The sequence below is a fragment of the Saccostrea echinata genome, unplaced genomic scaffold, assembly GCF_033153115.1.
Source record: "Saccostrea echinata isolate AGI-Se365-2 ecotype Australia unplaced genomic scaffold, CSIRO_AGI_Sech_v1 ptg000025l, whole genome shotgun sequence".
In the NCBI taxonomy this organism is placed as follows: Eukaryota; Metazoa; Mollusca; class Bivalvia; order Ostreida; family Ostreidae; genus Saccostrea; species Saccostrea echinata.
The window spans coordinates 27,091,767-27,106,444 of NW_026889774.1; the positions used below are offsets into that span (position 1 = coordinate 27,091,767).

Here is a 14,678-nt window from a genome sequence, read left to right on the forward strand (position 1 = left end):
TATACAGGTGTATGGATCAATCACTAACACGTAGTTGTTGGTGATTTTAAAGCTTAATTGATAAATGAACGGCTATAAATAACATTTATTTCTGCCACCCAGTAGAGGTGTGATGTAATTACCTAGTATAAAAACATGTAAGATTTCACCCGTGCGTATCACTCAGTTTTATGATCTTTAATCAAAGTAGTAAACACAATGCTATTAAGGACATACGCAACCTACCTTACCTACTGATAATTTTTCAAGATATTCTTAATTTAAGATTATAGTGCCACAGATGTTCGTATACAAAAAATCAGCATGCATTACCAGGGGTTTTGAAATTGTTGGAAATTTTTGTATAATTCAAAGAAAAATATACCAAAATTACTAAACGTATATTCTAGATGTTTTATTTATCCAAACTTGTTTTAAAAGAAGTGTACAACAGTATATATATATAGACATTAAAATGTAGCACACAGTTCCTTTAAGTATTGGAACTCTTCAACTCCAGGGGAAAAGACAATATAGTTCAAACTACATTGCGTATGTCCTTAATTCAATTTTATTAACAGTTCATCATTTTGACTATCGGTAGTGACAACTGATTTAGATTCAGGGGATCTAAATATACTGCAGTAAATACTTCTCTGTACTCAAAACATACCAATGAACGAACACCTACCAAAGGTCTTGTTTTTACATGAATGTTAATAGGTTTGGATAAGACTTGAAATCGCTTGAATAAATCACTTGAATATAGACTCATATGTATTTCATAAATATCTAATAAAAAAGAAAAGAAAAATCAAGAGAAAAAAAAAAGAAGAAAATTTATCTGAATTCGCAACATTATAAATCGTACATTTTGTCTTCTAATCGGAATTAGTATGATATGTTTCATTCTATTTGTTCGGGTTCAGAATCAACACAATACGCAAGGAAAATATTTGCAGTATTGAAAAAAAAATTTGTATAATTTTTTCTTTCCGCAAATTCAAACAATCGCAATTTGCTGCAAATTGAACAAATCATTATCTTTTCCGACAGCGATTTTAACCTGCTGTACAGTAATACATGTAGTACTACATACTTTACATACCCAAAACTTTAAACACAAACAGAGGCAAACATGTAAAATATACAGTCAAAGATTATTATTACCATAATTTGCGGAAGGTAGACCAATACTTTTTTCCTCAGAATTTTGGGGGTCACCCTATTTAACAAATCAAGCTTTCTAAGGCTCAAGTTTATGAAAAATGCCCCCAAAATTATGTCAATTTTAAAGCAAAATTGTGCCTTTTATTACAGATTGAGATACATGCTCACTGGGAACTGGGAAGAACTAATACATGTAAGTAGTGCTAACTAGGATCTGAAATAGACTAAAAGAGTTCTCTGAGAGCTGAGTTGGACCACAGTGTGCTTCAGGGATGGGGTCAATTACTTTAAAAAGTAATTAATTAAATTACAATTACTTTGACTTTTTCTTCAATTAAATTACAATTAAATTACAGGCTTTCTAAGATGTGTAATTAATTAAATTACAATTACTTTGCAAAAGTAATTAATTAAATTACAAATTACATTTTTAATTTTTTTGAAAATTTTTATAATCCTTGTCAATGAATATACAGAACATCATTTATTTGTATACAAGCTCACCCTCTGCACAAAGAGTACAAGAATAATACACTATAGGCATTGTGTATCATTGTGGTTTAATTTATTAATAATATTTATTTACAAAACATTAAAGAATCTCTTAAAGAACTATTCAAGATCAGATTGATGCAGTTTCCACCACACAAAACCTACATGTACACAAATTGCATGGATTATGATATTTGATTAAAAGTGGGTATTTTAATAGAGTAAAATGAGTCGAAACCGTAACCCCTCAAATTAAATATTTCCTTTGAAGGTAACCTGAACATCCTAAATTGCTATTTATGTTGAATAAGTTTACTTCATAAATAATACTTGTACAGATAAAAATTCATTCATAAAAATCTGTTTAGATGTTAGAATAATTATCAAATTGAAAGTTTTTCTTTTCTAAAGCTAGCGGAGCATTTTAAATTGAAATAATTATCTCCATTGGCTTTGTCTTCTAAATCATGGAATGAATATCTCTTTAGGGGAGTTGATTTGTTTTGATTGCAATTTACAGCTGTGATCTGGAGGGCAATTATCTCTTCCAAACAAGAGAGAACTTAAGTACAGGTCCATGTAACAATCAGGCAGTAGGTGATACATGGGGTTCTCAGAAATTAATGATTTTTCACTCACAGTTTTTTCTTGGGCTATAAGCCATGTATGTGGAAGGAAAAATATTTTGGGTCATTGTTACTATGGAAACCTGGACAAAGAAATTTCCCTAGCAACCGGCAAATTTTTCTTTGTAGATTGACGAAATTTCACTCATTTTGAAGGCTTTATATGAAAATATAGTAATTTTTTTCTTATTTAGTGTAATAAATAAGATACACGTTTAAAGTGTTCTGTCAACATAATAAAAAGAAATTACATTCTCTAATATATTTGCTATAGACACAGGTAAAGATACATGTTTCCCATTTTTTGCTGATTCAGCGTTTTGCTTGATTTTAGCAAAAATCAATTCGATATTATTCATTTCACCATCTTAATACAATTGTTTCATCTATTTCATGTAAAACCACAGGAAAGCCTCTCTTAGAATTTGAAATAAAAAGTTTTGCAAATTTGAAATTCTTAACTGTTGCTAAGCAACAAAAATGGATGGTTTGATAAATTTAAAAAGGGGAAAATGTAAAGCATTGGAAGAAAAATCGAATAAATTTTAATATTGAGTACCAAAAACAAATTTTAAAATAATAAAATATAAAATATTTCTTCTTGTATACTAAAGACTATTTTACAATAAGCTATCTCCATGGCAACAGCAAATTTTCCTTAGCAACAAAGCATTGAAAGTTATTTTTAGCACTTATTTATAAGTTTTTAAAAGATTATCTGATTCTAATAATTGAATTGCTATTGCCCAGAATAGACATTGTCAGACTGGTTTTTTAAAAGTATTTTTAAGTTAATTCATCCATAGCAACAAAACTTGTCCACATAGCAACAAATACATTTTATAAAGAATCAGTATGTAGCAATTCCTCAACAAAAATCTGTGTCTTTAAGGATGTTAACTAGGCAAAAACATTCTACTTATGGACATGAAAAACATTTACTTGACTTACTGGTATTTTTTTACACTTTCAAATGGCAAATCAATGACCTACTAATCATGCTAGTGGCTTATTGACACTCGAAAGTCTTAAAATTTCTTGCAAATTCCTGAAAATTTTGCATCATGACCAATATTTGCAACGAAAACTGGATAGTCTAATTTCTGACAAGTTTAAAAAATACAGTAATCTCATTATAAAAAATATATCAACTTTTGAGGAGGTTTACTTGTGAGAATGCAGAACTGGTGAGGTATTGGTTGGCCGAGGCCAAAGGCTGAGGTTAATCAGTTCCTGACAAAGTCCGTATGGGCATGAGTAGGTCGAATTCAAAAGTCAATAAAAATGTTTAAATTGAAATCATTGAGTACCAAAAACAAATTTTAATAGAATATAATATACAATATACTTCTGTGTAAACTAATGACTATTGAAAAATTTTCCATCTCCATGGCAACATAAAATTTTCCTTAGCAACAAGGCAAGGAAAGGAATATTTAGCACGTACATGTATTGCTGAAAGTTTTTAAAAATATTTATATTACATTTTAGCAGTAAAACTGAATTTGCGCAGTCCGACTGGCTACTCTTCTTTTTTGTTGAATCTTTCTATGCTATTGAAATTGTAACAAATATCTAAATATCCCACATTAACAAAGTTTGTGGGAGGGGGGTTGGGGGAAGGGGATTTGAGGTGTGTGTCATACAGAAATCCCTTCACTGTGTGTCCTTCTGTCCATGCAATCTTCTCCTTGCTATAACTTTGTTATTGAAAAACACTGGAAGCTCATACTTTGTACAGAGATTGCTTATGACCCAAGGGGTTGCCATGCCCTTGACAAAAAGTCATGCCTGCATGTTCAAGGTCACTGGCAAAAAAAATTCTTGTCCGGTCCAAAACTTTGTAACGGGGAATCATTGGATGCTCATTCTTGGTACAATGATAGCTTTGCTGACCCACGTGTGTTAAGACCTTTACCCAAGGGCATTTAGGTAAATAGGTCACTGGCTGAAAAATTCTAAAATTTTTGTCTGGACGATATGTGATTTTGTAACGCCAAATCTTAGGAAGCTCATACATGGAATAATATTTGCTGATGATCCAATAGTGTATGTCAACCTTGACCCAAGATTATTCCGGCAAGTACGTAATCACTGGCAGAAAAAACTATGTAATGGATAATTACTGGTAGATCATACTTTGTACAAAGATTGCTTTAGACCTGAGAGTAAAGCCAACCTTAACCCAAACTCATTTTAGCAAGTTCTAGGTCACTTACAAAAAAGTATTAAATTCAGGTCTGGCATATAACTTTTTAATTGAGAATTACTAGAGGCTTATACATTGTACAGAAAATGCTTTTGACCCGTGGGTTTGTCATAACCTTGATCCGTGTTGGTTTTGGCAAGTTCAAGGTCACTGACGAAAACATATTAAATGCTTGTCTGAACTCAAAATTTGTAATGGCGATTCACTGGAATTTCAACTTAATAAAGAGCTTGCTAATGATCCGAGGGTGTGTCCTGCTATTGAATTAAGATCATTCCTGCAAGTTCAAGATCACTGGCTGAAAAATTAAAAAAAAAATCTTGTCTGGTTTATTATTCTTTGACCCCTGACTTTTGACTTTGTGACCTCAAAATCAACAATGATCACCCTTTTCGGAGGGGGGGGGGGGCAATTTGATGTTTGTTATGCTAAGAATTAAGAATTTTTATCTCACCTGAGCGTAGGCTAAAGTTAACTTTTCTGATCGAAATTTGTCCGCTGTCTGTCGTCGTTGTCATTGTCTTTGTAAACTTTTCACATTTCCAAATTCTTCTCAAGGAACCACTGGGCAAATTTCAACAAAACTTGCCACAAAGTATCCTTGGGTAAAGTGAATTCAAGTTTGTTTGGATGAAGGGTCACGTCTTCTTCCAAGGGAAATAATTATGATTTCGTGAAAAATTAATGACATCATTTAAAAATCTTCTCAAGAACCACTCTGCTTGAAAATATGAAACTTATGTGGAAGCATCCTCAGATAGTGTAGATTCAAGTTTGTTCAAATCATGACCCCGGGGGTAGGGATGGGCCACAATGGGTGATCAAAGATTTACATAGTAATACATACGAAAAATCTTTTAAAATCTTCTCAAGAACAGCAAAGCCATGATTTGTCATATTTATGTGGAAGCATCTTCAGGTAGTGTAGAATCAAGTTTGTTCAAATCATGACCCCCCCTCCCCCCCCCCTCCCCGGGGTAGGGTGGGGCCACAATGGGCGATCAAAATTTTACATATGAATACACAGGGGAAATCTTTATAATTCTTCACAAGAATAACAAAGTCTTGATTGGACATAATATTATAAAAAGCATCCTCAGGTAATGTAGATTTTTTTTTCAATTCATGACCACTATAAGGAGAATAAAGGGGCCATAACAGGGGATCATAGTTATACAAAGGAATATAAAGGAAATAATCAATAAATAATTTCTATGAAAAGCATCAGTCAGCATTCGATTCAAAATTAGATTACATTTGCTGACAAGGTCATTGTATTGACCATAGAATTTGCGAAATGATGACTTTAAACAAGACTGTTGATATTCTTATTTCATCAACATGTTGTCTGTAGCTTGCCCCCTTTTAGAAATTGTTAGTACATGTACCTAGAGCGTCTCTCGCATATCGAACCAACTGGGAAATATAAAACAAGTTTAGAGCACAAACTTTAATTGTTTATTTTATGAAACAAAACTATCACTATTTTCATTATATTTCTTTTATTTTTTCATTAACCTCTTTATATTGAAATGATTATTTAGTTATTACAAGTAAATATCTCATTATAACTTGGCTAGCTAGGTAATAATTCTCTATCGAGAGTTAGTTATCTCATAATAATTTAATTCTGGTTGTAACACGTCATTTGATTGGATAAAAGATTTAGATGATATCATATAACGTATGTTGCCTACGTCACAATGACTTATGTCAAAAACGTATTATCCTGCTTGACGTTACTTTTGAAATATGCTCAATTTAGAGACATTTTTGAAGGAAAATTGCCTTATTGTCTTCACGTAATGACGGAAAATTAAATTATAAGGAATGAACTTAATTGCTGCCCAAGTTATACTGGTATTTATCCTGCAACTACCCCTTAAAGCTTACATTGACCTAATAAAGTTAACCTAATAAACCAAACCTATATTTGGTCAATGCCCTTATATAGCCTTGTGCATGTTTTCTGACGTTCTAAAAGCATTGTGCATATATATTGCAATGTTTACGCTACTGCGTCTTGGTTTCAACTGTAGAGATGTGCCTAAATCAGGTTGAAAATATCTTGTTTTGGAGGTCAGATGTGAAAATATGTTGTAGGATAAAGAAAATACATGGTTACTGTCTTGAAATAAAAGCGATATTTGGGCTCGGATCGAAAACGTGATTATCCTGCCTCTGATATAAATCTTGAAATTTCATTGGTCGAGAAGAATACTGTATTTAACCATGTTATGCTGTCTATCCACATCATGACCTACCCACCACACATCAAATCAATATGCCCCCTCCACGTGCCATACTGTCCAGATCATATTCAATATGTTGTTTAAGAAATAAACAACAATGTTAAATTTAAACTTGTTTGGTCACGTGATCAAATCCTGTGAAGCCCAAAGAGCTTCTCAGGACATTTTTCAATTTTTTATTTCTTTCATCACTTCCAAAACCAGTTTCACCGTGACAGAAATATGTAGGCAAAATATCATCTCGCCGTGTGATTCGGTCACGCTCTGACCTCTGACCCCCTAATAAGTTCATACATAATTTGAACATATTTTCACTTCAAAAGGTTAATCTAAGAAAAATATTTGCAAATGTAAATATTTTCATTTGAACAAGTAAGGAGCCTAATAACTGACATCACGTAAGCATTAAACGACGTCACAATGTAAACAATTGTTAGGGAACGGTTTGCTAAACTCGGAGAAAATGAACTTTATTAAAAAATCTTCGACAGGGTAAATTCGTTGTGTGGACACTTAGAGGAGTAATACGGAAATATATGGGGTTCTTGAAAAATATATATATTGGGCTCGGCTTACCTTCGCCCAATATGCATTTTTTCAGGGACCCCGAAGTACCCTTCTATGTGTCTACATAACTAATATTGAGGGCTCGGCAAGCCTCGCCCTCTATCATGTTTTCTTACCCTCGCCCAAATATCACTTATATTTCAAGACAGTAACCATGTATTTCATATATAACCTGGGTTGGAACAGTTTACGCTTTTTTATTAACCGCTTCTCGGTTTATAAAGCGTAAAGTGTCTCAACCCAGGTTATACAGTATAACCAGCTATGAAATTCATTCCTTAAATAATGAATTAGTTACCCCATTAAATGAATTTCCTATCTTGTTTTTATAACGAGTTAGTATCATATTATAATAAATTTTTAATCTCATTCTCCAAGAGTTGGTAGTCTCATTACAACGAGTTTGATATCATATTAAAACGTTTCAACTAGTTAGTCGTCTTTTTATAATTATAATTAATTATCTATCGTGTTCATAACTTAGTATCTCACTATAACATGTTACATATGTAGTTATTTCATCAAAGTAGGTCTTTTTTATCTCGTTATTCAGGAGACAGTAGTTTTCGCTAGAAAGAGTTTGTTTAATTGGGTTTTCCGGAGAAATCTTGGCAAATCTTGATAGCTTTGCTTACATTTTTATCAGCCAGTCAAATTGCGCACAGACTCTAATATTGAACTGTCTAGACTCCTTATAAGTAAATGAAATATTTATTGTTCATTGTTTTAATATGTTTTCTCCCACCTTTGTTAAACAGTTTAAACTGTTGAAATATAATTATATCTTGCTACAAAACAAAATACTAAGTATATTATGGTCATTTATATATTTGATGGAGAAAATAGGTGGATTCTGAAAAAAAAAATGTAAAAATTCCTGATAATTTAAAATACAGTTATTGACTTCTGAATTCTGCCCACTTGTTACTATACGGACTTTGTCAGGAACTGATTAACCTCAGCCTTTGGCCTCGGTCAATCAATTCCTCACCAGGTCTGCATTCTCACAAGTAGACCTCATCAAAAGTCTTTTTTTTTTTCTTAACGAGATTACTATATTTTTTAAACTTGTCAGAAATTAGACTATCCAGTTTTCGTTGCAAATATTGGTCATGATGCAAAATTTTCAGGAATTTGCAAGAAATTTTAAGACTTTCGAGTGTCAATAAGCCACTAGCATGATTAGTAGGTCATTGATTTGCCATTTGAAAGTGTAAAAAAATACCAGTAAGTCAAGTAAATGTTTTTCATGTCCATAAGTAGAATGTTTTTGCCTAGTTAACATCCTTAAAGACACAGATTTTTGTTGAGGAATTCCTACATACTGATTCTTTATAAAATGTATTTGTTGCTATGTGGACAAGTTTTGTTGCTATGGATGAATTAACTTAAAAATACTTTTAAAAAACCAGTCTGACAATGTCTATTCTGGGCAATAGCAATTCAATTATTAGAATCAGATAATCTTTTAAAAACTTATAAATAAGTGCTAAAAATAACTTTCAATGCTTTGTTGCTAAGGAAAATTTGCTGTTGCCATGGAGATAGCTTATTGTAAAATAGTCTTTAGTATACAAGAAGAAATATTTTATATTTTATTATTTTAAAATTTGTTTTTGGTACTCAATATTAAAATTTATTCGATTTTTCTTCCAATGCTTTACATTTTCCCCTTTTTAAATTTATCAAACCATCCATTTTTGTTGCTTAGCAACAGTTAAGAATTTCAAATTTGCAAAACTTTTTATTTCAAATTCTAAGAGAGGCTTTCCTGTGGTTTTACATGAAATAGATGAAACAATTGTATTAAGATGGTGAAATGAATAATATCGAATTGATTTTTGCTAAAATCAAGCAAAACGCTGAATCAGCAAAAAATGGGAAACATGTATCTTTACCTGTGTCTATAGCAAATATATTAGAGAATGTAATTTCTTTTTATTATGTTGACAGAACACTTTAAACGTGTATCTTATTTATTACACTAAATAAGAAAAAAAATTACTATATTTTCATTTTGAATAAAGCCTTCAAAATGAGTGAAATTTCGTCAATCTACAAAGAAAAATTTGCCGGTTGCTAGGGAAATTTCTTTGTCCAGGTTTCCATAGTAACAATGACCCAAAATATTTTTCCTTCCACATACATGGCTTATAGCCCAAGAAAAAACTGTGAGTGAAAAATCATTAATTTCTGAGAACCCCATGTATCACCTACTGCCTGATTGTTACATGGACCTGTACTTAATTAATGACACACACCTCCTTTTTCTTTATCATTGATCAAACAACAAAGATTGAAATATAATAAATGTGTGTTTTATAGCTGAATAGACCTAAGAAGGGTGGTTCAAAATTCAAATTTATAAACATAAATCAAAAAAATCAAAATTTACATAATGATTAGAAAGAAACCAGATTATTATTATCAAGCCAATCATTTAATTATTTGTTTGTAAACATTAACTTAAGATTTTGTTTAATTGAAGGATTGAGGATATGTTTTACAATAAAATAAAAACCCAGTAAAATGGGGAGGTAGTGGTGACAATATATCATGAATGTGTATTATATAAAGTAATTGAATGTAATTGAAAAAGTAATTGAAATTACATGGTATTTTTTCAGTGTAATTAATTAAATTACAATTACAAGTAATTGAAAAATGTTCAATTACAAATTACTTCCAATTACTTCAAAAAATGTAATTAATTACAGTCAATTACAATTACTTTTTTCAATTACCCCATCTCTGGTGTGCTTACTAAGAAATCAATTGGCCTAGGACAAGTTTGTGCTTACTGGAAGCTGAGTTTGAATTGGACTCACTTATGCCTACTAAGAGCTGAGTTAGACTAGGATGAGCTTGGGTTTACTGGAAGCTGAGTTTGAGTTGGACTCACTTATGCCTATACCAAGAGCTGAGTTAGACCAGGATGAGCTTGGGCTTATTGGAAGCTGATCGAGTCTGACTATTAATGACTAGCATTTGCTTACTAAGATTTGAGTTGGACTCTAGCCTGTGCTTAGTGAGAGTTAATTTGGACTAGGACTAGCTAGTGTTTACTGAGGGCTGAGTTAGACTAGGATGGACTTGTGATTACTGAGAATTAAGTTAGACTAGGACTAGTTTCTGCTTACTGAGAGCTGTTAGAGACTAAGACTAATTTCTGCTTGCTGGGAGCTGAACTGGATTATGGGACTAGTCTGTGCATATTGGGACCTGAGATGGACTAGGCAGGGGCGTCGGCAAAGGGACTGCCACCCCAATAATTTTGCAAAAAAAAATTTTAAAAAAAAAAAAATGAAAGAAAAGGAAATCTTAAATAAGATATACAAAATCTGTAATGGCAATATCTGTGGTCAATGACACCCCCCCCCCCCCCCCGTAAAAAATACTACTAAACTCGAGGGGGATCTTTTTACAACTTTTTGGTAAAACTTTTTTAAATGTTCAGGGACCAAGCAGCCATGCAATAAATGAATTTTTATACTTAAACTATAGCAAGACTATTCCTTCAAAAAGTGGGGTGAGGGAGCCCCCCCCCCCCCCTTGCACTCGTACTAATGGCCTGTTTGAAAAGGCGTTATATCCAAAAATGGAAATGCGTTATTTTATATTAATAGATACTTGAAAGATTGAATCAAAGCCATCTTTATTTATGCAATATTTAAAAGTATTTCTATATAATATTCCTGCACATCTCGCAGACAAGTGTTTACATGCGTATTAAGAGAACACTCTACTTGTGGAAATCCAGGATACAGGCAGATTCAGATTGGGACTTTGCTTGCCATGTATTAAAAATTCATGTCAATTTTGAAAATATTTTTCTCTTCTCTTGGAAAAAAGCAGGCAAACTATTTGCATGGGTATAATGAGAATTAGCCTTCAACCAAATTTGAGAAATCCATGAGCCTTGGTTGAGGTGTCTGGCATCAGCGAAGGACTAAGTTGGTTTAACACTGAAAATACATTACACATTTAAAAATCTTTTTTCCTGGAAATCTAACTACAATATGTTTAAATTATTTTTTAAGAAAGTAGCCCTTTATTTAATTGTGAAATTCATGTCCCGAAGGTAAGATTTCAGCCCCCGGAGTGGGCTAAGTTAGTCATGTATTGAAAATAAAAGGCGTACGTAAAAGACCTGTTCATAGTATAATGAATTGGTCGATCGATGTTTGGAAATCTTTCATAAATCGAAGTTGTAAGCTGTTAAATTAAAGCAAAATACATGTACTGAAACACTGGTTAAATGTAAAAGAACTTCAGTTGAATTTTTTTATAATGTCATACGTATTTCTGCATTTAAAAAATGGAGGGATTATGAAGGATTAATCATCCTGTTCATTTTAAATTTCTGTAAGTAACAATAAATGTTATACAATAATAGAAAACTATATGCATTTTAATCTCTATCTCATCATAAACTCTTCAAAGGTCTTTCTATGCTGTTTCGAAGAAAAAAAAACTCACTATCTCCTAGCTATTTAAAAATATCCCGGTTTTGTTTTATTTATTATAGCTAGTACATGTAACTTAAAACACATAAAACATTTTTTGATTGCATGTTTAATTGTTCTTTTTTTAATCATGTTAATCAGAAAGTACCTCAAGGCTATTGATTTAATGAGAAAAATATCAAGATTTTGATGAAAATTTTAATTATTTAGTTTATGTCACAAAAAGTTGGTTAGGACCCCCCCTTTTCGATCCAGTTCGCCTCCCCAGTGTCCGCCCCTTCTAAGATGTGCTTACTTAGAGCTGAGTTAATCTAGCTTGTGCTCACTTGGAGCTGAGATGGACTAGGGTGAGCTAGCTTACTCAGAGATTCAGGCAGATTGAGGACTATAGAAGATTCAGTCAATAGTGGGAGATGCTTGTTAAGGAAAAGGAAGTAACAGTTACAGTAATCAACAAAATTTTCGTGTCATCTTATTTTTGCGAGATAAGTTTTTGGTATTTGTAAGCAAGGCAATAATTCACAACTTTTGGTTAATGTTATATATGATCTTTATTATCATACCTCTTTACTCAGTCACTTTTAGAGAGTTTAGCTTATTTTTCTTAGATTTACAAACACTAAGCACTGTTTGATATTTTTTGCATGAAAGAGCTTTCAAAAAGAAGGAAGCAATATGCAACATGACAAACGGGAATTAGAGGAAATTCGGGATGTCAACAATAAACACGTTCATTACCAGTCTGACGCCCCCTTATTCTGGGCGTGCAGGGCCCCCGTGATGACTTTCGGTGACAACTTCATGTTAACATGTCTCTTAATGTCGTGATGCATGTGAATATTTTACTTTCCTTCAGCCCATCTGAGTTGTCTGCGTTTCATTTCCGGCTGCAAGGAAACTTGAGGGAGAAGAAATCAATATTTGAAGAACCGTGGATCGTATTTTTACTTATGTTGAAATAAAATAAATAGGAAGTGATTTAACAATGTAACAAAACGCTGAGCATAAATAATGTATGCAACTTTATTATATTACCTTTTTTTATGTTATTTTTCGCATTACCAGAGAGGTCCGATCTTAGTTCAACTTTTACCATTTTTGGAGTAACCCGAGTTTCCTTGAAAATTTTAGATGTACACGTGTACTACATTTAAACTATATTATCATTGCGTTAGGCTACTGTTCTAAGCTCTGTTTTCCAGGCATCTAAAAATGCATGAAGGAAGGTAATAATAGGTACCAATTAGTAGTAGAAACGTTGAATGCATTGAAGTGTGTCTATCAGTCTAGACGAACTCCAAAAACAGCGTTTCCGGAAGTAAGAAATTGAGACTGAAAAAGACTCCGAAAATAGAGTCTGCGCATGCGCACACACACAAAAAATGGCGATTTTTGAGCAAAAATGATGGGTCTACAAAAACTGTCCGTGCAAAGTTTTGGAAAGTATGGCAATTATGCCAGTACTCAGAAATGCTAAACAAAAGACGTTGGAAGAGATCGTATTTGTTAGATTTTTGATTTTATTTGCAAAAAAGGAGATATTTACTTTCAAAGTTAACGTTTCAGGTCAGATCAATTACAGAGAAAATGATACGTTTTGAGAAGTAAATATGCATAATAAAAGGGATATATATGCAAAATGGGACAATATGTATTGTAACTGTTAAAAACTTGACTGAATTTTACACATAAATTAGCATTACGGTTTTTTAATTTGTGTACGACATCTGAATTGAACGCGTAAGTTTTTACCATAGTTATTTACCGATTTTTTGTCACATACGAACAGATATTATTATGAAAACATTTTTAAAACTATTATCTATCAATATAATAACTTTAAAAACCACTCTTCTAGATATTAAGGACACAACATGTCTTCTAAAAATGAACATGTTAATATCTCTGCTCTGTGGTGAAAAATGCGCATTTTCTGATTAAAATAAATACAAGTTGGGTGTCTTCAATAAAAAATTTAAAGCACCTTTATTGTAGGCACGACATAAAATTTAAATCAAGGAGACAATAAATAAAATAAGAAAATATTTCTTACCGGCAGAATTGAATTCGATGTCGTATATCCAATTCACTATTATGCAAGAGTTTGAAGCGATAAATAAGTCAATATCCACAAAATAATTCAATAAATGCAATTATCCATTCAACAAAAAATAAAACGAAGTAATAATGCACTAAATACAGCCATTATGCAGCCGTTTATTTGGAGAAAGCGAGCGACAATCCATTGTTTGTTTACATCGGACGCCATTTTGCCGCGATGCATGATGGAGCCAAAGACTTCATTTTCGGAGTTCACGCTGTTTTTGGAGTTCGTCTAGACTGTCTATCAGCTGTCTCTATATATACACAAACTGACAAATAAGCTTGTGTTATTCATATTACCAGGAACATGTTATCTGATTATTACTAAATCCTATTTGAGTGAAAACTCTTCTGAGCTTATTTGTTCCATCATTTTTTTCTGTTCCCTGTATCAGAAAGGGAGGGGGGGGGGGGGTCACAATAGAGTGAAAATCTCGGTAGAAGAGCTAGGCTTTGAAAATTGTTTAAGTGTTACATGCTTATAATGAGCTTTTGGATGGATTCATTGGCTAGGAGTTAAAATCTTACACTTATGTGCATATTCCTTACCTTATCAGAGCTCTCAAATTCCCAAATTTAAATCTCAAATTTTATGAAAGAGTCATGCTTAAATTTTGTGAGTGATGCTCAGGACGACACCCTGCAGAAAATGGGAAGAATATTATTAGGAAAATGGGTTCAGCACTGGGAGCTAGCCCTTTGGCTTAATGGATGATTTGAGAACATGTACCCGTTTGTTTGACAGTTTTAGTCTGTTGACATTTTTCCTGGCTAAATATTAGTTTTGCAAGCATCTTGAGAGTATATAGTTTAA

The 14,678-nt window shown here is 32.5% G+C and overlaps 1 protein-coding gene across 1 annotated transcript in view; it reads right to left on the minus strand.

The window, feature by feature from the left end:
- LOC133192277 (WD repeat-containing protein 11-like) overlaps positions 1–12,658 on the minus strand; it is a 37,625-nt gene extending 24,967 nt beyond the window's left edge. Inside the window, exon 1 of the mRNA XM_061328273.1 lies at positions 12,500–12,658. Within this exon, the coding sequence (XP_061184257.1) occupies positions 12,500–12,594 (95 nt within the window). The 5' untranslated portion in view covers positions 12,595–12,658. The remainder of the gene's footprint in view (positions 1–12,499) is intronic.
- Between the last annotated feature and the right edge of the window lie 2,020 nt (positions 12,659–14,678).